General features: G+C 44.7%; 1 protein-coding gene across 7 annotated transcripts in view; it reads left to right on the forward strand.

The window, feature by feature from the left end:
* HDAC8 (histone deacetylase 8) overlaps positions 1-23,536 on the forward strand; it is an 841,291-nt gene that overhangs the window by 121,784 nt on the left and 695,971 nt on the right. For 2 of the 7 annotated variants that reach the window (XM_085630743.1, XM_085630744.1), the window contains one exon: positions 14,149-14,306. The exons of 2 other annotated variants lie outside the window; for them this stretch is intronic. In XM_085630743.1, the coding sequence (XP_085486869.1) occupies positions 14,199-14,306 (108 nt within the window). In that variant the 5' untranslated portion in view covers positions 14,149-14,198. Of the gene's footprint in view, positions 1-14,148; positions 14,307-16,639; positions 16,779-18,198; positions 18,427-23,536 lie in introns of those variants that run through there. 3 more of the 7 variants (XM_085630745.1, XM_085630746.1, XM_085630750.1) reach the window with 3 other exon arrangements.

Genomic DNA, 23,536 nt, shown 5'->3' on the forward strand with positions numbered 1-23,536 from the left:
TTCCAATAGAGTCATCCAACAATTTTTTAAGGGGTTATTTAGGATGTTCCCGCCAATCGGCGTCCACCTCCTTCTTGGCACCTTAATATAGTACTTTCACAACTAATGCGGCATCCTTTCGAGCCCATCCACAAGGCGGATCTAAAGTTCCTTTCTTGGAAGGTTGCTTTATTATTGGCTCTAACTTCAACAAGAAGGGTTAGTGATCTCCAAGCGTTCACTGTTCATCCACCCTTTCTCCAATTCACATCTGAGTCTGTGGTGCTGCGCACTAATCCAAAGTTTATGCCAAAGGTTCCGACGGATTTCCATCTTTCTTCCCAAATCCGATAACAGCTGCAGAAAGGGCCTTGCACTCCCTAGACATCAAAAGATGTCTGAAGTTTTACTTATAGCGAACAGCATCACTGCGCAAATCGGACCAACTCTTGGTAGCATATGGTAAACCACGCCAAGGCCATTCAGTATCAAAGCCAACCATAGCTCGTTGGATCTCGGCTGCAATTTGTTTATGCCATGATCAAGCTGGAAGACCATTGCAAGCGACCCCAAGAGCACACTCTACGAGAGCAATCTCTTCATCTACAGCTCTTTTCGCCGGTGTGCCTCTTCACCAGATCTGTAAAGCGGCAACATGGTCCAGCTGCCATACGTTTACCAGACACTACTGTTTGGAAGCTGCAAGTGATGTGGATGGATCAGTGGGACAAGCTGTTCTACGCAATCTTTTCAAATAAGGTGAGCCTCTGTTCTCCCTCCTCCACTATGCTTTTATAAGACGCTCTTTTCCATACTATTTCTGTCTTGAAATTGTTTTGCATATGTTGAAACACACATGTATTTCTCTATGGTTATACTGTTTCATAATGTATATGTCTATGATACAAAGTAGCGTCTTATGAGCATAAGGTTATGTACTGCTATCTACTCTGATTCAGGCATGTGAATCTATGAAAGACACCCCAAATACTGGAGAAGAACAATAGTTACTTACCTGTAATCTATGGTTCTCCAGTATTGGTGTCTTTCATAGATTCACATGCAACCCGCCCACCTCCCCTCAGAGGCTTTTTAGGCTATTATGTATTGCTTCACTCCTGTGCGAGAAAATCTGAGAGCCTGAGCCTCTGAGGAGAACATTCTGGTGGGTGCTGTCACCTGATTGGCTGCAGTTTGGACTGGATATAATGACTGTGATAGTCATAGCTGTGGAAGTTTTTTCCCTTGTAGCTTAGGCTACTTTACTTCCTGGTTCAGGTTACCAGGGTTTTTTGGTTGTTATATGCATAATTATTGCTTTTCTATGTACCGTGGGACTCCCACTCCGACGACGGGGAATGATTCAGGCATGTGAATCTATGAAAGACACCAATACTGGAGAACCGCAGATTACAGGTAAGTAACTATTGTTCTTAGGTGGTTAGGTCTAATGCGTTAGACTAATGAGAAATTGCATAATGTGTTTATGCCCCTGTGATGGATGCAGGATAGGTTTTATACCTGATGCTAGTGTGATGACGCTGAGGTCATTATTGCGCCAGTAGTTACTGGTTGTGCTCTACAGTGATAATTTGTGTTACAGTTAGTATATGTTCTACATGTACAATTGGTGATTTGTGCTGATTCTGACAGTGGTCCATGTGGCCCTGTCCCGTGTAAATAGTCCCTTGTAAAATTCTGCCCAGTGCCAGTTGGCACAGTGTAAATTATGTGATTATTATCTAATGTGTTTGGTATAATACAAAGGCTATTTTTATATATAACCTTGTGTGGAGTTTCTTTTGTGGTGGGCCTTGGGTGTTGTTGCTGTGTGCGCGCGCAAACGCTTTACACATTGCCTCCGGGATAAGCCTGACTGCTCATGCCAAGCTACCAAGGGGTTGAGCAGGGGTTATCTTTGGCGTGTAACTCCCCAGCCCTGACTAGAGTGGTGGTTTCTGCCTGGCTTTGGCGCAAGCCCTAGCCAACCAGAAATCCCATTTATAACATTGGTGATCAGCGGTGGGATTAGGACTTGCGTTTGCGCAGTACCACAGCGACAGCTGGCTGCACTACAAAACTCTGCATTTAGATAGTTACATGGAATGGGATTATTGTTCTAAGTTTGTTTTTAAGTGTCATTTCTGTGGAAATGTGCTTCTGGATTCACCAGTAAGGGTGGGATTCAGTGGTGGCAGCAGATGTGTGTCCAGTGCATGTATTCCCATTCCCAGTTCCCGGGGTAATGGTACCTGTGTCACGTGGTGGTCAGGTTGAGAAATCAGGGGCGGTAGAAACTGTCTTACCAGTCTTGGGAGGGGTGGGGATGAATGTGTAATGCGCTGGATGAATGTGAACGTCCCATTCCCAGTTCCCAGAGTAATGGTACCTGTGTCACGTGGTGGTCAGGTTGAGAAATCAGGGGCGGTAGAAACTGTCTTAAAAGTCTGGGGGGTGTGTGTGTGGATGAATGGTGTGAGTTCTCTGAAATAAGGAGCTTGCTGAATACTTTGGTGTGAGTTCTCTGAAATAAGGAGCTTGCTAGTTGATTGGGTGTGAGTTCTCTGGGATAAGGAACTTGCATTGGGGAGTGATTCCAAAAGGAGTGGCTGAGGTGTATTCCAGCTCAGCGTGGTAGGAAGAGGTTCAGAGTAGCCCAGCTAGGTCTCGGTGTAGGGGCTCACGTCCTGACTCTGCGGAGAAGGAGTGGGTGGGACTGCCTGTCTCCAGGTGCCCGAAACCCAGTCTCAGGGCCTGGATGGTTTCTTTAGGGAACATCAGGTCTGGGGCCTAGGCTGTACCAATAGGTCATTTGAGGAGGATCTCCCAGTGTCTAGAGGACGTGGAGTGTCTGTAATCAGAGCTCCAGTAGTCCTGGTGTCTGGTGGTACAGCTCCAGTTGGGAGGGTGCGGAAGTCCAGAGGGAGGGGTGAGAGGGGGAGGGATTCCCCAGTGGGAACCAGTAGGTCAGGGACCAGCCGGGAGGGCTGAGTCGCCACTGAGTGACCATGGTGTCTCCACTTCTGTCCTGGGGGGTCTGCACGCCCTGTCAGATGGACAGGAGGTAGTGAGATCAGCGCCAGGCAGACTGTCACACGACCCATTAGTTATGTGTCACCCTCGTTAAGTCCTGGTTCGCCAGGCATCTGACCAAAGGGTACGTCCCTCGGTTGGGGAGCCAGTAGTCGGTGTTTCCGGATCTGAACGTAAGGGCAGCTGTAGTCCTGAGGGCAGGTGGGACTCATCGTACGTGAAGAGACCCTGCTCTACAATGGAAGGGGGTGCAGAGGGAGGGAGTCCTCGCCTCTGACCCCGTGGATCCCAGGTGGTGGACTAGTTGGTGGAGAAAGGTCCTGCACTGGTGGGAGAGTTGTGTTCTGGTGGGTGCTTCCCTGGGAGGGTGCGGAACCCCAGAAGTAGAGGTAGGGTGGGGCATTCTGGTCAGCCTGAGGGTGCGGACCCTAGGTTGAAGGATCAGTGGTAGTTTGGAACTACACTGAGAGAGGGAGTGGAGAATGGCTTGTATGCCAGGGGTTACTACCCCCCACTCTGGGTTTGGCAAGGACCAGTGGTATCTGGGTGGCCTAGGGCCTGGTCCTGGCCGTGGACAACTAGGTAGTACCAGTGGGGTAGCCCGAGTTTTTTTTCGGTTGTTTTTTTTTTCAGATGGAACCACGTTGATTCAGAATGGCGTAGAACCGGAGGGTGTCCCTGCAGTGCGGGCCTGCGTCCGTGTTCTATCGCCCCAAGCAGGGAAGACCATCACGGTGGTGATTGGTCTGCCCTGCGTTTTGGCTGGAAGGGGGATGTGTTGGACTTGGCCCTTCTGGCAAGTTCACCCCTACAACTTTTTGCATTATCCTAGCCTTTTTCCTGTGTTGTACTAGTGGTTTTAGGCCTCTAGGCACTTGCACACTGTGTCCCAGTGGAAAGCGTGTGCGCTCTGTGTATGGTTTAGTGAGACTGACCTGCCATCCCATAGGAATGCATGGGGGATCTGAGTGACCGTGGTAGTTCCTGATGCGTGGGGAGAGCAGGGTCGAGTTTGGTACGTACAAACTCGTGAGAGTGAATGCTGCGCGATGATGTGTGCGGCGTTACTGTAGCTAGTGTAGAAGTGCCACTTCTAGACGCTGGCATAAATGCGCAGTGACTGTCTGGCGTGTGATTGGCTGGTGAGCCTGGCTCCAGGAGTCAGGATGGGTCTGCCCCAGTGGTGGGTGGAGAGAGCTGGATGTTGATGAGTGGGAGGAGTACACCTGGGACCTGAATAGGGCTGGGCTTTCCCCACACAATGCTGGCTCCGCCCCCTGTGGTGCGACTGATGACCCTGGCCTGTTCTGTGAATAGGGAGAGGGGCTGAGCAAAACAAAGTGCTCAAGAACGAGTTGTATCTGGTTCGCCCCTTCCCTGCACCTTGAGACAAAGGGAAATGGTGTATAGAAGAAGGGGCTGTGACCCCAGAAAAATGTTCTGCTTTGGATCCTAACAGGAGGGGGCTTGCTGCTGGTGAGGCCCAGGAGGGACCGCCATGGGGGCTGCCTCCTTGCTGGAGGGCCCTGTGTGCTGGCCCCTGGGCCCTACATTGCCCCCCTGAGGTCTCCAGGACCTTTTGGTTGCTGCCCAAGCGCCTGGGGGGCGCTTTATCTCTTTTCCTGGCTTCTAGCGCCCTGGGAGCGCTATATCACTTTATTTGACACCGTAGGAGCACAGGAGCTCCGCAGCGATGCGCTGCCATCTGTGTGGAGGGAATCCCCATCGTAGGGATTCCCCCGTGATGTCAGCCGAAGCGGGTGCCCACCCCGCGACTTTGTTTGCCTTGTGGTGCGCGGGTGCCCACCTCGCGACTTTGCCGCTCATTTCGTAATCTTATAGCAGGAGCCCACCCTGCTTTACATTTTAAAGGACGGGTGCCCACCCCGCCTTCGCTGAGGAGCCTTGCGGGTGCCCACCCCGCATCACTGAAATGAAGAAATCACCGCCGTGGCCCTGGGCCGCGAACCACACGCATCCGCCTGACCGTGGACGGGGCTCCACGGACGGAAGCAGGAAGACGTCCGGATCCCGCCCACGGAGAAGCCCCGGACCCAAGATGGGGGACCGGGTGAAGCGTGGTGAAGCGTGGCGGCATCATTCAAGGAGGGTGGGAGCCCACCCCGCCTCCGCGAGCCGATAGGTAAAGTCCCGGGTCCTAGGAGGGGGCCCGGGTGAAGACTGCAGCGCGGGGCTCCCAGGAGTGAGGGAAGCCCCGCGCCGCGAGAGGAGTACCGTCCGACCTTCGACCCAGCCGGTGAGTGACAAGGGCTGGGGGGGAAGAGGGGACCGAGGCACCAGTGCCGGTGCCTACTGCCTGAGCGGCCCCACATGGCAGAGGGCCGCTCCAACGGGGGCATGTTTTATTTGAAGAGCCCCGTGGCTCCAGCATGGGCATTCCTGCATTTCAGAGCCTACAGGGCTCCAACGATGGTCACATTTATTTGAGACGGGCCCAGAGGGGCCCAGGCTCTTTCCCCCTGTTGTGTGGCCATCCCCCCACAGCTGCCCTGCTTGCTAGAGGGCAGCTGGGACTTTAGTTATGGCCATAATTGTTTTAGACGGGCCCAGAGGGGCCCAGGCTTGCTCAAGTTGGTTCTGAGAGCCTAGATGGCTCCAACGTTTGGCGCAGACTAATTTTAGGAGCCCCGTGTGGCTCCCCAGTACTGGGGGACATGTCGTTTTTAGAGCCTAGGTGGCTCCAACGTTTTGGACATTACTTCAAGGGCTATTGAGAGCCCAGGCCTCATTTTACTTCCCCAGCTACGCAGCACTTAGTGCCAGCTGCAGCGTTTAGGCCCTGTCCTTGTCACTAGCTGCCCAGCAAGTAGTGGGCAGCTGCTACGTTTAGGTTCTGGCGCAACCTGGACCCTAATGTGATTTAGGTGTTATTGTGATTCATATATTCATGCTTATGGTGTTAGGCAATGTACTGTGTGTAGTATGTATTGCGCACCCTGTGTTAATGCTTATGGTGTTAGGAAATGTACTGTGTATAGTATGTTTTGCGCACCCTGTGTTATACCTCTAAATGTGGTCTTTTCTGGTCATGAGGTTGTTCTTGCTAGTGAGACTATGTCTCCCTGTGTGATGTACGCCCCTAGTGTAGTTATACTTAGGGGGTTAGGTCTAATGCGTTAGACTAATGAGAAATTGCATAATGTGTTTATGCCCCTGTGATGGATGCAGGATAGGTTTTATACCTGATGCTAGTGTGATGACGCTGAGGTCATTATTGCGCCAGTAGTTACTGGTTGTTCTCTACAGTGATAATTTGTGTTACAGTTAGTATATGTTCTACATGTACAATTGGTGATTTGTGCTGATTCGGACAGTGGTCCATGTGGCCCTGTCCCGTGTAAATAGTCCCTTGTAAAATTCTGCCCATTGCCAGTTGGCACAGTGAATGTGAATATTATCTAATGTGTTTGGTATAATACAAAGGCTATTTTTATATATAACCTTGTGTGGAGTTTCTTTTGTGGTGGGCCTTGGGTGTTGTTGCTGTGTGCGCGCGCAAACGCTTTACACATTGCCTCCGGGATAAGCCTGACTGCTCGTGCCAAGCTACCAAGGGGGTGAGCAGGGGTTATCTTTGGCGTGTAACTCCCCAGCCCTGACTAGAGTGGTGGTTTCTGACTGGCTTTGGCACAAGCCCTAGCCAACCAGAAATCCAATTTCTAACAATTCCTAATAGAATGGGGTGGCTATTGCTGTGACGTGGAAGCCTTTTGTGAAAGGGCTGCCAGGTCATACATTTATATTCATGGAGCTACTGGATGCTATGCCAGCATAGAGACATTGCTTTGGCAAATTTGGTGGGCTGAAGGCCCTGTCAATTTATGGTGATGCCCACGTGTTGCCAATTTCTAAATGATTCCCTTTGTGGCTGATTCACAAGCTTCCATACCATTAGAAGTTGTGACTTACTCCTTTTAATTCAACAGTACACCAGTAGTAAGTGATGGATAAATCACACATTATCACCCAAAAGTGTTAAGAGAATAGGGCTATAACTATTGGTGGCAATGGATCTGGCAGTACCCAGGACAGGCAAAATACTCACACCTAAACTCTTACAACAATTAACAGCAACTCCAAATTCATACTCATCACACTGAAGTATTACCCTTTGAGAATCAAAATCTTTTGGTGTAGTCAATGATTGTTTTTTTAGGAACCATTGACTCTGAAGCTACTCTAATGAGTCTCCCAAGAGACCATTTTCTTTATTATAGGCAAAAAGCAAAGAACAACATAAATCACAAATAGCTAAATGAGTGGGAATTATGCAGGTTTAAATCACTACACCCGACTTGTCCCGTCAGCGGCCGCACACCACGTGACCACTAAGTCACTTTGTAGTATCTACTGTTGCCATGGTTATGATATTGCCTTGGTGATAGAATGTGCATGCTTCGAGGGCTAAACGTTATTCCTGTTATTCTCTGGAAGCTGTACTGGTGAGCAGCAATAAATACGTCTTGTCTGACCTTCAGCTGCGTATGTGGCTACTTCAATTGGCGATCGGATCGGATCTGGCTGCTCACCCACAAACCCATGTGTGCGGAATCTCTCTCTACTTGAAACTCTTCGTTGGCAAAATAATTTTTTCCTATAACTGCATAATAGTTTTTAGATTGGAACCAAATTAGTATTACTCTTAAGGACATTTTGGGTAATATTGCTGCCGATGGGACATTCGGTCTCGGCTTTCACAGCTGTCATCAAGTTTACGTGAAAAATAAGTGAACTGCACGTGTGATACGAAAATATTTACGGCGCAGTGTCAAGCGGGGTCAAGCAGTCTCATCTTACCTTCTGGTTGGCGATTGGTCTCCCGGGTGCAGTTTTGTTGATCCCAGGAATGGTGCATCACGTGGAAAGGAGTCCTAATCCTATCAGGCAGTTGTTCTTCACTCATCGTTGCCGGAGGAGGTAATGATGACGTGGGATGCGCGAGGGTGATGACGTGTTCACGTTCCTCGCGTCGTTCCAGAAGGGTCAGCTGTGAAGCGCTCTGATGTGTTTCACTTCGCATCACATTCATCACGTGTTCCAGAACAGGCAGCTGCGAAGCGCTCTGAGGTGTTCCACTTTGCACCGTCTTTTGACAGTCAATTAGGCACGCATTAAACAGCCTAATTTCTTTATTCAATCTACAATTCATTTGTACACTTTCAACGAAGAGGTCTACCGATCAAAGTACTTTTGTTTTGCTCTGCAGTTCGTTATTCAGAACAAGCATTTGCAATGCAATAGGTCTCGCATTTACGCGAGTTTGATCTATTGGCATTGTAAATGACAATGCCTTTTATTTAAGTTTTGGTTTTTAAAACCTAAAATAAAAGGTATTGTCATTTACAATGCCAATAGCTTAAACTCGCGTAAATGCGAGACCTATTGCATTGCAAATGCTTGTTTAAAAGAAAAGGACATACTTTGAAACCTGGAAGAGGGTGAGGGAAGGACTCTATGTGTCAATGCAACTCAAATGGTATCTTGGATGCAGGCTTTGGTAACGCTGTAAGACAAGCTATGCCTCTACCTTGCAAAGTTAAATGACTCCTTCCTCCACTGAGACACTGTGCCGTGACCTTTACACTGCCATGGTGAAAGGCTCACGCTTCGAGGCATCTGTTACGCGGGCTTGGAGGTACTGCTTCCAAAAATCAAAGATGACGGAATCCAGCAAAGCAGGGGTAAAATCGGGAAACGACCCCCCCCCCCTCTCTACAAGACAGGGAAACAGAGAGTGAAGCTGTAAGCTCGTACACATCGTAATGCAGCCATTGAGTTGCTTGTAAGGTACTCACATCTGTGAGGCTCCCAGGCTGCTAGTCCGATTCTGTAGTGAACACAGTACTAGTGACGCTTTTTTGAAATTGAAAGGACATGCTTTGAAACCTGGAGGAGGGTGAGGGGAGGACTCTGTGTGTTACTGAAATAACCAGCGGAGCATAGGTAGTGTGCTATGCTGCTTACGAAAAAAGTAAAATATCGAAAAATTAGAATTTGTGAGCCGCGCCTAAGAAAACAAAGATGCGGCCGGGCAAACATCAGAGCAGACCCTTTAAGGTGAACACAGGGATTCCCAGAGTGAGAGACCGTCTGTGGCGCAGCAGTTAGAGCTGAGAACTTGAGAGCTGGGGATCCTTGTTCGAGCCTCTGCGTCGGCACATCCTGCTGATTATGGACAATCTTTCCCCCTGGTCGCCCTAAATGCACTAATTAACGGTATGTGCGTGTGTGAAAGTAATCTTGATTGCGATCACATCAAAGCGGCCGTGCGGCCCGCGAAAGTGAAAGCAAACGAGTGCTTTCAGGCCTCCAAATGGTGCGCGCGCCCGGCACATGCACTGTATTTGGAGGCCTGAAAAGCCACTGTTTGCACTGCCAAAACTCGCTTACTATAAGTCTCGCCAGAGCAGCGCTAAAGCGCTGTCTCAGACGAGACCTAAAAATCAACCCACCGGTGCAACGAACGAGTGTCCATCTTTATAAAAAGATTTTAACAGCGGTTGAGCGCCATCTGGTGGATATTTGTAGAAATATAAAAGACTCGGTTAAAGTGCTTGGTAAATGTTATATTTCACATTGCAAGATTAATTCAATAGCAGAGTAAAATGTATCAGGATGGAGAGATTTAACTAAAAAAAACAATAATAATAATAAGTAAAGTATATACAATAAGAAATTAGTAGTTGGGAAAGGAGGATTATTTGCTGGTTATTGTAAAATTGTAGAGTGTGCTCAAATTGCATTTTTGTTTAAATATGCAGAATGTACAAGCACCGTCTCCTTTCCTACAGCTTCCAGGAGACCCACCAGTAGAGTGGAAAGTGTGGTATAGGGCATTTACTAAGTATTTAGGAGCCAATGGTGGTCTTAGATTTAGTGCTGAACGGAAAAGGTTTATTCTGGAACACAACCTTGGTTTTGAGGGCCAGGCTGTGTTAGAACACTTACCGTTACCTGTAGTAGCAGAGAGCGATGAACCACTGAATGATTTTGACCAAGCAATATCAATGTTAGAAAAACAATTTGATGTTGAAAAGAGTTTGGTAGTAGCTAGGCACAAGTTTTTTACGAGGGAACAACAAACATCTGAAAGTATTGTGTCCTATGTTGCTTCTCTACGTATATTGGCGACTGAATGTGAATTTGAGAATTTTACCTCTCAACTTATCAGAGACCAAATAGTTGTAAGATGTAGAGATAAAAAAAGTCCAACAGAAGCTACTTACGTTAAAAAAACCCTCGCTAGAGGAGACTATTTCCATAGTCAAGATGATAGAACTATCTCAAACCTCCTCAAATTAGCTTAGATCAGAAAAAGCAATGGTGGGTGTAGTTAATGAAGAGAAGAATGTTGTGGAGAAGAATAGCGGGTCTGATAAAAACATAAATGATACGAAAGGGAAATTATCTATGTTCAGACAAGAAAAAAAACAAGTTTATACTCAAAAGAAAAATGTGTGCTCCAAATGCGGTTTTCCCTCGCATTTCCCTAATTCACGCATATGCCCTGCTAGGAACGCTTCTTGTAGAAACTGTGGTAAGCAAGGTCATTTCGCTAAAGTATGTACTGCTAGGAGGAACATTAATGTTGTCTGGGAGGAGAATGACAAAGTGGAGAATGACACTGAAGTGGTAAGCTCCATGTGTGATTTAATGTTAGTGGTCAAAGATGATGGTGAGGAGTGTGTAGATCCCATTGTAGATATTATAGTCGATGGAAAAAGTTTGAAGTTGCTTGCTGATTCAGGAGCACGTATGACGATGATTACTGAAGAATTGTTTGAATCTGTGTGGGGGGATAAGCACCTTGAACCTCCTGATAGAAGTCCTGTATCGTACGAAGGAAGGAAGATCCAACTAAAGGGTTTTTTTGAAAGCACTTTAGTTTTCAAAGAGAGATCTATAACTGGTAAGATTTATGTGGCTATAAAAGGATTAAACATTTTAGGGTGGTATCACCAAGGTTTGTTTGCAATGATCCTCAGACCTGGCACAAAGGAACTAGTGTCTATTGTGAGTGAATTTACTGGCAATGAAGATCCTTCCAGTTGGGGAAGAAAATGTCCTAAAGTTTTTCGTGACACACTAGGTCTCAACAGTGGTTTTAAACATCTCACCAAAGTGAAAGAAGGGGCTACTCCAGTTAAACACAAATTGTGAAATGTACCCGAGTATTAGAGATGACTTAGCGAAGGAGTTGGAAAAAATGTGTGAATCAGGTGTGATTAAGCCCATTGAGTCTTCTCTTTGGTTAAGTACATTGGTGGTCACGAGAAAAAAAAATGGGAATATCAGAGTCTGTATTGACTTGCGCTGTCTTAACAAAAATATATGGGTGGACTCACACCCTCTACCCCGTATTGATGATATAGTAGCTAAGTTCCAAGGGTTCAAATGGTTTTCGAAGATAGATTTATCTTCGGCTTATCATCAAGTTGAACTGGATGCTACATCCAAACATCTAACTGCGTTTGTGTCTCCATCTCGGACTTTCCAGTTCAGAAGGATGCCGTTTGGTCTAGCCTCGGCGGCTTCCGTGTTCCAGCGCATAATGGAAAAAGTCTTGATGGGTGTTAACAACACGGTTGTATTCCAAGATGACATTCTAGTGGCAGGAGTCTGTAGATCTTCACACGACTAAAGTTTGCATGAAGTTCTAAATAGATTACAAGAAAAGGGGATAGTAGGAAATTAGAGCAAGTGTGTTTTTTGTGTGGAGTCCATTGAGTATCTTGGACATTGTATATCTGGAAAGGGGATTCTGCCTAGATCTGGTCTGATAGAATCTATTGTCAAGGTCCCTTCTCCCAAAACCAAAGAGCAAGTTTTTTCGTTTTTAGGGATGTGTGAGTTTTATGCAAAAATATATTTCCAACTTTTCGGCCAGAACTGCTCATTTACGGGAACTCTTGAAGAGAGGGACTGTTTTTGTATGGGACCAAAAGTGTCAAACTGACTTTGATGACATCAAGAGTGAACTTGGCTCTTGTAAAATTTTGACTCCATTTGATCCTTCTTTGGATTCTATAGTATCTGTGGATGCAAGCCTGGATGGACTTGGTGGCATGTTGACTCAAATGGAAGGCAGTGTTGAACATACGGTTGGTTTCATCTCTCAATCATTACGTCCCAGTGAAAAAAATTACTCTGTCATCGAGAGAGAACTGTTGGCTTGTTGTTGGGCAATTGAGAGGTTTAAAAGTTTTCTATGGGGTAGATCTTTTAGGCTATTAACGGATCACAAACCTCTCATTCCTATTCTCAATCGTGTTGTAGTAAAAGATCATACTCCTAGAATCACTAGATTGAGTTCCAAACTTCTTCAATATAACTTTGTTATTGAACATATTCCTGGAGGGAAAAATATAAGACCTGATCTACTCTCCAGACTGCCTTTGCCTGAAGCAAGGAGTGAATCTGATGGAGATGAAGATGAGGAATGTTTAATAGCAAGTATTGATGTGTGTAAAGAGGGGTGTTTTAAAGAGGAAGAGTGGTTTGTGGCAATGCAGTCCGATTCTGTTCTCAAAGAAGTGAGAAGATGCATCATTAAAGGCTGGCCAAAGGAAAAACTTCTAGATAGTGATTTGCAACCTTTTTCGAAGGTGGCTGATGAATTGTCTCTAGAAGGGGGTGAGATGATTCTACGTGGTGATAAATTTGTACCCCCAGCAAGCTAGAGAGCGCATAATTATGGCTGGACATGAGGGTCATCTTGGGCAAACATGCACCAAACGTAGAATTTGGTCAATTTATTGGTGGCCCTCAATGGATCGCCATATTGAGGGTGTTGTTGAGAGGTGTTTTACTTGTTGCGCTAGTGACAAAGTAATTAAGACGGTTGTTCCACCCAAAGTGAAAGATGATTTACCGTCTGGTCCTTGGACGAAATTGGCATTAGATTTTATTGGGCCATTCAATGAATTGTCCAACAAATACAAGTTTGCTTTGGTTATTGCAGATTACCACAGCAAATGGTGGGAGGTTTGTTTTATGTCTGATCCTAACACAAATGAAGTTATTAAGTTTTTAGAAAGCCTATTTGCTAGAGAAAGTTTTCCAAAGGAGATAGTGTCAGACAATGGAGTACAGTTTGTCTCCAAAGAGATGTCTAGTTTTTTAAATCAATCTGGTATTAACCATCGGCAAGTGGCTCTTTACCACCCACAAGGGAATGGTTTTACTGAGCGCATGAATCGTATTTTGGTGGACTGTGTGCAATGGGCAATTTCCGGAAATATTGACATTAAAAGAGCAGTACAGAGTATGTTGTGGGCTCATCGGACCACGCCAGGCACTGAGTTTGGGAAAAGTCCTTTTGGATTGCTGAGAGGGAGAGTAGCTACGTTCAGTATGTGTCCAGCTTGGATGAGGCAGTGGGGACTATCGTCCAGGTTGTCTGTGTTGTCTTCTCATGGAGAAATTGAGAGACACGCAGATACCTCTATGTAAAAAAACTAAGGTGGAAGAAAACATGTCAAACCACTGAGCACAAATGGATAACAGAGAAGGATGGTCCCACAAAATCAAGGAGGGAGATTGGGTTAAAATTAAAAGTCCTCACAATGTTCCTAAAGGTCTTTCAAAATTCAGTCAACCAATGTGTGTTGATTCAGTGTCGCGTTTAGCTGTGAGAGTAAATGGGAAAAATTGGTGGAATGTATCCAGAATTTATAGAATACCTGATAAAGTTGTACATCAAATGGGCTTAAAACCCAATCCTGATTGCTCTACTGGAAAATCATCAATTGATATGATGGAGATAGATCTGAGTAGTAACAGATCTACTGGCAATGGTTCATGTCAAAATATGTCTATGACTCCATTTGTCAGGAAAAGCAGTCGTATGAGATTTGTTCCCAAACGTATGGATTTATGAAATGTATTAGTTATTAGGAATGCTAAAAAAAAATCTTATGTTTTCACCTATTCTGATTTGTCTATTTATTTTATTTATGTTTGGTTGTTCATTTTTATTTTAGTTTATTTATCTTAGTTCATTGGTGAGAAAGGGAGATATTGTAGTATCTACTGTTGCCATGGTTATGATATTGCCTTGGTGATAGAATGTGCATGCTTCGAGGGCTAAACGTTATTCCTGTTATTCTCTGGAAGCTGTACTGGTGAGCAGCAATAAATACGTCTTGTCTGACCTTCAACTGCGTATGTGGCTACTTCACACTTTCCATGCGCCCACAGCCACTCCCCTCTCCTCACCATTTGAAGAACGGAAGGGATCTCACTACTCCACCTTCAAGCAAACGAGAGGTGAGGTAGGTGCAAGTGACTGTGCCTGGCGACACAACTGTGAGTACTACCGCTCCAATCTACTAACGTACACGTGCCATGAGTATACTGGGGCATACAAATATTAAGCTTTTCTCCTATGCAGATTGTGATGATTAGCACAATCTCGCTTGACTCATAGTCTACCTATACACAATAGGTAAGCGGTTCCTCTATTTCCACCCCCCTTTTTTTCCAACTCCTCTCCTCCCCCTCCCCTCTTTCTCAATCCATCCCCCCACATCCTCTGTTATCACAGGACGCTATAGCCTTTTGAGAAAAATGATTTGCCATTAATGGAAACCATAATCACAAAAAATACTGAGAACCTAGGGTTTATGGGTACATCATGGGACTGAATGGTCACTTAGCACTGTATACCACCAACCTTCACTTTCCTTAATATCTCAACACCATTAGACTCGGGGTTTTGACGACAATACGTCTATTACCATTATTCACCACAATTGGACTGATTGCCTCATATGTTTCACGAATGTTCGTTTCACTACATCTATTTCTATGTGTTCTCTCTCCATGACTGTATGTGTGGCAAGAACTGGCCTTTGGGTCTGAACTAAGAGACATGACCGCGGTCCACTCACCAGGGACCCGTTTTGGTGAATACATTATACATTTATAAAAGGACAGTTAATGTTAGTAGAAACACCAGTTTTTTTGTCTCTACTGGTGGGTCTATTTCCTCCCAGTATGTATGTAAATGGTACAAATATGGCACAAATTTAGCAATAGAGACATGAGGCATTGTATAGAGTCCAAGGCACATGAATAGTCTACATGTGATAGGAGATGTAGCTGCATTCTAAGAGTAATAGTAAACTGTTACTGCATCGTGTTTGTTTTGTCTTAAGCTCTTTCCTAACTTGAAACAGGATTGCAGCAGTGTGATGGATATGGGTATCCCATTACAGATCCTGAGCACATAGACGAAGAAGGTCTATAGCCTTTTTTTCTTTTTAGCACGTCATCATCATCAAATATATAGTTTTGGAGTTGAAGGTGTGTCGCGAGCTTCCAGAGAAGTTGGGCTTGTCATATAGATGGGCAGGGGTGCCTGTCATGATTGGTTTGTAGATAATGCCTTTAGTTGTGAAGATGGTGCAGGCTGGAAAGGGGAGCCCCTGGATTTGAAGCAGGATGGGTGTGATGTGGTCATATTTGTATGCCTTGATGAAGTGGTTTTCTGCAGGTATGATACTCTTAACAAGGGTGAGTAGAGAATTTAGCAGGCCCTGGAGCAGGGCATTGCCACCACCCAGGTGCTCGAGTATGAGGGTTTCAACAGCGATGCTGAGGTCAGTTCTGAAGTAGCTTTTTATTTCAGATGTAAACTACAAGTGCTCTGTATGCACATCACTTTAATGAAACCTTTGTTTTGCACTTTCTGGAGTGTAGCTTAAGCCAGGTAATTTAATTTCAGTACAGTCTCAGACATCATGACAATAATTACTAACTTGAAATGGACACCTTATTCCACAACTTATTAAAGCAGTCTTTGTTCACCAAAACAACGTTTATCCCACGCTTTCTGTTTGGATCACCTTATTTCTTTCCTTTCCAAATACTGCTAAAACTGAAACGAGAGGTCCAAATGCCGCTATGTAGTGCACATAAGACCATTGTTATGCACAAATTTGGAAGAACAAAAGGTCAATCAGTCACTCCCAGTTTACAAGGCCAACCAGATGTGCAGCAAGTGCCCTATCTGTTTTAGCCACCATGGTTTTGACAATTGTTATAGATAACACATTTATTGCTCTTTTCAAAATGGTATCACTATAAAGGTCAGACCGAATGTTGATTTAATGTATTAACATAAGTACCTTTTTTTTCAAAGATAGCGCAGATAATGAATGTTATTTACCTGCATATCTACATAACCACTTCAAAGACACCAGGTGTGATTGTTTTAAATATTAGTTAGCAATTCAGGTATAATAGAATTCTGTAATGTCTATTCTAATCACTGTGCATTCATGATTGATATATCACCATTGTTTGTTCTGTTTCTACAGGTCACCCACACATAATACTAGATATGCCATCGTTCGTAAAGTATCCTTTTTATCTGTGCTATAGCACCACATTAGATAGCATATTATGCTGTGTCATCATATTTAACAAGTTTGTTATTCCATTTTGTCAACATTTTAGATAATATCATTGCACAACTCTTCATTAATACATTTACATAAATTATTGTATGTGTGCTATAAATTCTCACATTTCCACCATTCTGTAGTAAAGTTTGTCTTATCTTGCCTTACCTGTCCACCTTATCATTTATTTGTGGATTTCTTCTCCAACTTTGTAAGCAGTTTTGTGTTTATATATTGATCAAATACATCTCATCATATCTATTGCAATGTACCGCTAACAAAGACATTCATTAATTGACGTAAAAGTACGTGGAATCCGGACCGGAGTTCCTTTCTAGGGTGAGAGAATGTAAAGGTGCATGGACTATTAAGACATGTAGACAGTGTTTATGGTTTTATTCATGTGCCTGCAGCTCTTTGTGATTATACTTATGAGAACAATGTGGTGTTATTCCAAACAGTACAATATTAATGCTTTTGTTAGTTGCATCCTGTGGTTAAACATATGATATAATTCAGATAGAATACTTGGGATTCTGTAATGCCTGTATAAACTGTAGTCTCTGATTTCTATATCATTGGCAACTTGTGAATCACCCAGTCGCCGATTATTAAGAATAAAAAATACACTTGAATTTTTCTCTCATAATTTATTAGTCAAGTTCTGGCACAGTGCCAGAGGCAGCAGCCAAGGTGAAAGGGGGTTCAGGTCAGGGAGCATAATTGAATCAGCTGTGTAAAGCAATGAACACTGAATGTTGCATTGCTTTCTTCTGCTCTGAATCTCACCTCCTCCCCTCTGCTCGTCCTAAACCTCCTCCTGCTGCTATGATCTCCAATTAAACACTTTATATATAGAACCTGGCTCTTCTATCCCTCCGCTATGCTTCTCAATCCAACTAACAGACGCACATGTCCACCGCTCAAATTAATTTCACATTTTCCCATACTAATTCACCACTATTCCTATTTGGGTCCCGGAGTAATTTGGTACTCGCCAAAAGCTTTGAGGCATCATCCGGGATACCAAGCGCTATATAAATGGAAACCCTTCCCTCTTCCATCTTTCCACTAACCTTTTTCAATCCGAATAACAGACGAACATGTACAGTCACTCCTTAAATTAATCTCATATTTCCATATACTAATTCACCAATAATCTTTTGGGGATTCCAGAGTAGCGTGCTAATCGCCAAAAAGCGGTTCGACGCCACGTCAGGGGTAGTGAGTGCTTTATAAATGCAATTACAATCGGCATGTGCTTAAGGCCAAGACCACTCCTAGAGACGGACAGGCTCGTGCTATTGACAGTGATGCGGTGACCCCAAAACCTTCGGCTTTGTCTCCACCACCAGGGTGGTGCAGGCATCAGGCAAGGTTGATATGGTAACGTCGATTTCTCATGGTCTGACCCTCATGGGATAAGGAGACAGAAGAAGGACTTTACTACAAAAGCACACCTTATGGGCACCAGCGTAGAACGTATGGCTGTAGCCACCTGTGACTGGATAAACGCCGTTTCTGAAAAATCAAAAGTCAAAACGATGGCAATACTATATTTCAAGGTTAATGTCAGTATATGGTTATAACAATTATATGTGTTGACACAAACGCAACCAGTAATTTATAATTATTGTAATATGATTTGAATCGATTCACATCCAAAATAAATATCACCGTTTGTAATTTTTAACAGAAACATTTCTTGTAAGACCATGGGGTCCTTCTTAATATTAATAGAAGTTGTTACTATTACAAGATGGCTGCCGCTCACGAACGACAGTTTCAACGTCTGCGAAATATTTGAACCGCGGGAAGACGGCAGACTTGTACATACACAGTCTAAGGGCTTCTTTCCCCAGCCGCGAGATTCAGGATCGGAGTAGAACAGAAGATGGAGGGGGAAGTGCTGCAGCGCCCGGTGTATGTCTACAGCCCGGATTATATCCGCCTGTGTGACTCCCATATGTCCAAAGTGTCGAAGAGGGTAAGAATGCGTTAGGGAGCGGAGTAGCGAAACCTAAAAGAACTACCAAAATGTGTGGTTCCCGAATGAGGGTCGGGCGAACACGGGGCGTGGCAACTAGAGCCAGCCTGATATCTCCAACAGAGTAGGAGTGGCCTCAAGGCAGAGGGGGTTGAATGTTTTACTTACAGTGCTGTCAAGTAGTCTAATGTCATGTGACACCTTTTCAAGTCAGTCCTGGCTTTTCATGCAGTATCGCTTTGCATTGTGGGACTTGTAGCTTCAGTTTTAATATATTGTGGGCACTGAAATGAAGCATGCAGATTGCTTTTGGTTTTTAATTAAAGTTTGAACTAAGGTTTCACGTTGGGTAGGCAGCTTTCCATTATCACTTAGTTGGACACTTTGCACGTGTGGAGATACATTCGGGCTTACAGAAACTTTGGACGCTTAGTTGGGGGTGTCTGTGACTATCAGAGGTCATTTTTGGAGCTTCCGTTCAAATCAGACCATCTTAAAAGATATAGCGCACCCCATAAATTGTGTTTATTGTGTGCGATTACTATTCGTAGTCTATTCGAGTGTTAATAGCTTTAGCACCTATTGGAGTAAGCATTGACTACTAGTTATTGCTGCTTTTGAGAGAGACCAGTTTAGAAGATAAACAACTCTGGTATCCACATGGAATGAAACAGTCAAGCTTGGAAATGCCAATAGTAAATATCAACATCTACCATGAATACTGCTCAGTATCCACCTGCCCAGTGAGTGTGTTTTTAGCCATAGAACTAGGATACATGATTTCTAGTCTCAGCTTTACCACTTCTCCTGAATATGTTGAAAATAAACATTGTAGCCCTACTAAATTTCCCCTTGGCATTGCCATCAGAATTGGTTCCACCTCGCCTAATTGGAAGCATATACCGAAATACACTGGGGCAGATTTACAAGCCCCTTGGACAACTTTACGCCGCTGTTGCATCACTTCTGTGACCCATCGTCGTCGTAAACAATGCACCACGTTGCGAAATATTTACACGGAGTCACTTTTACAACACCGCAGGCGTAAGGAGTGACGCAGCATGTTAGGAATAAGCATTTCTGACCATTGCTGGAGTTGTGTTGTGCTTGCGACACGACTTGAGCAATGTGCTGCCTGTACGCCAAAAGATGCGTCGCGCATCTGTCTATCCTTGCGCCAGATTGTAAATGCGACGCAATTTTTTTTTTTACGTGACGCAAATTCACTGACGCATCTCTACTAATATGCAGAGATGCGCCAGTTCTTGTAAATCCGCCCCACTGTTTTTAATTATCATTTGGCTAAATTGTGTGCTCCTGGGCAACCACATTTTGATCTTAGTCCTCGTCCCTTTTTTTGTTTCTTTAGCAGGGTTGTCAGTATTTTCATTCAATGAAAAAGCTGCTGATAAGCATGTTCAAACAAGCATTGGCATAGCCAATAGGTCTCGCCTTTGGGACCTTATGAGTGTTTAGTTATCCAGCACAATATCCTTGGTGCAACGTCAAGTGTTGCATGGCTAAACACGTCTGCTGAGGCCTCTGAGCTGCTGGGGATGCTCAGCACAGACCCGAGAAAGCAAGCAAGCTCCCCACAGACACTGACATTATTGTAGGCTGTTCGTCACTGTATGCAAAGTTCAGCAATTGCCCCAGTGTGTGCGTTCCTGAGGACTGACATCATTGAACCACCATCTGTTACAGCCAAGAAAACCAAGTGGCGAATTGGGAAAACGGCACAGTTTTGTCGCGCATGCGTACGATGTAAGGCATCACGCGCATGCGAGACAAAGAGTGCGACCTCATCCACCAATCACACGACAAAGAAGCATTGTAAATACAATAGGACTCGGATTTACCCGAGACCTATTGCTTTTTAAATGCAAGTGCCGGCATGTAAGAAGGCACGAACGGGTGGGGGGGGTGGTTGTGGTACAAAAAGTTGCGGACTGCAGGAGGGAACGGGGAGAGACACGGAAACACATCTGTTTTACAAGTAAAGGGGCTGATAGCCTCGGAAGAGCAAAAATGACGCCATGGCAGTCAGGAGGCGGGACTAAGAAGTCAAAAAACAATGAAAATGCAGAATTTATCATTGCAGCCAATTTATGGCCAAAAAGTGGGCGGATCTTCCCCCGCTATACTGTATACAGCATCTCTCGACGAGATAGCGCATGCGCTGCCTAGCCAAGAGATAAAAAGAAGGATTTTATCCATTTAATGCCTTTAGACATATGGAAGAGGGCAAAATGACAGAAAGGGAGCAACTATATCAAAAGAGATAGGGGGGGAGCAGACTTTGGTCAGAACACCTTAATGTAAGTTTTAAAAACTCTGAATTTCACTAAAGAAAACACTGTTAAAGTTCAGCTATCGTGGCAAATAAAACTGAAAACGCCCTAAAATTCCCCAGTTATGGCTCGCTCCCCAAACCATAGCTTGCACAACGGCCAAGTTACTGCAACTTGCACACCAAAAGCAATACTTTTGGTCGCACAATATTCCTAACAATGAATAAGAGAACTTCACACTACAGCTTTCCATTACAACACAGGCATCATACTCTTACCTCAGCTGTGCAATTCATGTTAGTGGTATGATAACAAGCCATGCCCCCGTGAGATTATTGACGTCCTCCTCCACTATGACTGCATACGATTGACTACACAAAAACGGCCTGCTATACATATTTTCATCTATTTAATTTGTGACATGATCTTACTTGTAATAGCTGTGGGGTATTCTTGATAAGTATGTGAAAGCTGAGCTCCTCTGATGCCATGTAATTTCAAAACCTGCTCATTTTTATTTTTCAAAATTAAAGAATGATAAAATGCGCGGCTGAAAAACGTGTGTTAAGTAACTGCCGCTCGTGTAAAGTGCTCCAATACCTTCAGGTTGAGTTCGCACTATATAAAAACTGCAACAACAAAAATAGAGGGCCAGAATTTCGGTTGAGTTTTATCTTTTTTGGAAATCCTAAAATAGCGAGTCCACTTCACACCAGGTGCTAATTTACTATGCATCACACTGATGCTATTATGTGAAACAGGTGGCACGTTCCGTACAGAACAATATGAAAAAATTAGTTTTTAGGTTTGGAGGAAATTCCGCCAAAAAATGTCAAAGGCAGCACAAATTTTCAGTGCCCATGGCCACGTGACAAGGCTTGTCTTCTGTTGTGGTTAATACAATCCTGCTATACCCTGGCATGGGGCTCCTCAACTTGCAAGCAATAACACCCGGCAACACTTTACCAGAGGCGGATGCGCAATTGTGGGTTCCACACCTAACTATAAAAAAAACAATAAAAACGCACTCTGCAAAGCGCTTTAGTATTGCGCTATAGCATAATGACTTTAAAACGAAAGCGAATGACCGCGTCTTTCTTGAAGTAGCACAGCTATTTAAGTGCAAGCAATATACATGCAATCCCAGCAAAACATGCTTGCCGTACTTGCGCGAAACTTTACTTTGAACATGTCTAAACTTCCACTGCATTTGAGTATGCATACCTTCAAGATTAAAATGGAAAATTAAAAGAACAAAAAGGAAAATTACACAAGTGTTCAAATTGAAATAAAAGCGTCATTGGAATTTTTAAGAGAGGACGCTCGTTAATCTTTTAAGAAAAATATCCGTCGAGAATGGCTGGAGGTAACTAGAACAAGCACGCGCGTGTGCGCCACAGCGAGACATCTGGTTTGAATTATCGCGCACGCATCTGGGCACGATAGTTCAAACCAGATGGTGCCTGTGCGAGTAACCGCACGCAATAGGCCGTGGGCGGAGCAAAGGCGGAACATGCGCCGGCCTTTGCCCAATTGCGTGCTGTGTTTGTTAAAAAGACGCATGCAAAGGCCAATAGCCAGGGACAAAAGCACACGCACGAGGGTGTGCGAGCGTGTGGTGAGATTTCTAAAGCCCGTACATAAAGTCGAGCAGCGCATGCACGCTGCGCTAGGCTCGAACTAAAATACAGACTGAACTATTACCTGTAATAGTGGAGAAGTGCATAGTCTCATGGAATATTCATCAGAATGCAATATTGTGGTAAATCTATAGACTTTTCACCAAGTAAATAAGTGCTGTAGCTTAGGTTCTACTACTTTAACAAACTGATCCTGGGCAAAACATACTCTCTGTGTGCCTCAGTCCCGGGGCGGCAGCTACCAAACAGGGGTGGCGGGGCAAAAAAAGAAAATGCACTGTTGCGGCCGCTCCTCCTTCCTTCTTGTGACGAAGCAGTAAGCACACAGGCTCCTAGACTCCTCTAGTCAATCACGGCACTGCTGTCATCAGAATAGCAGCAGCGTTGTGATTGGTCTGAGTGCCGTGGTTCGGCGACCAGAAAGGAAGTGGGAGCCTGTGATTTGCTCCACCCAGCCTGTGCAGTACAACTAGGTAGAGGACATGCAAAGTGTGCATGACTGTTTGGCTCGCCAAACCGTCATGCGCACTTAGAGAGTGCCCACCACTCCTCTCCATGTGACAGCCCAGCCCGCCCCAAAGCCAGTACGGAAATATAAAATGATAATAACATTGCGTTATTATATTTGTCTTTTTGAACTGCTCTGAGGGCAGCGGGACGATGCTCCTCCCCCTGCTGCTCTGTCCACTGATCTGACAATCTCAGCACTTTGAAAGAGGCTAAATGTAAGAAATAAACACATGCTCTCAGGACAGTTTCCCTGCATAGTTTTCTGTCAGACAATCAGGACTGGTGACAAACAATCAGCAGGTGGCTGGGTTTGCATTTCAATAGCTGAACTGGCTGCTTGGCTCAGGTCCCCTGTAGCTCCTACCTCACAGACACAGACATGCACAACATTTACAGTTCAAAACTGGTTGAAAGAGTGTAAGTTGCTTATTCTTTGAGGTTGCTTAAAGTTGCCATCCAAAATGCAGGACAGCTTGACCTACAGTAGCACTGTGGAGACAGGGGGACTGAAGACACAATTGCAGGACAAATCTGCAAAATGTGGGATGGTGGGCCACTCTGGCTTCACCCATGACTTGCAGGGAAGGTACTTAGCAGCAGTGATATAGTTTGAAGTAATGGGTCATGCGGTTGTTTATTGATTAAATGTCTCAACTAGAAATACGTTTT

This window comes from Triturus cristatus, chromosome 10 (assembly GCF_964204655.1).
Source record: "Triturus cristatus chromosome 10, aTriCri1.1, whole genome shotgun sequence".
NCBI lineage: Eukaryota > Metazoa > Chordata > Amphibia > Caudata > Salamandridae > Triturus > Triturus cristatus.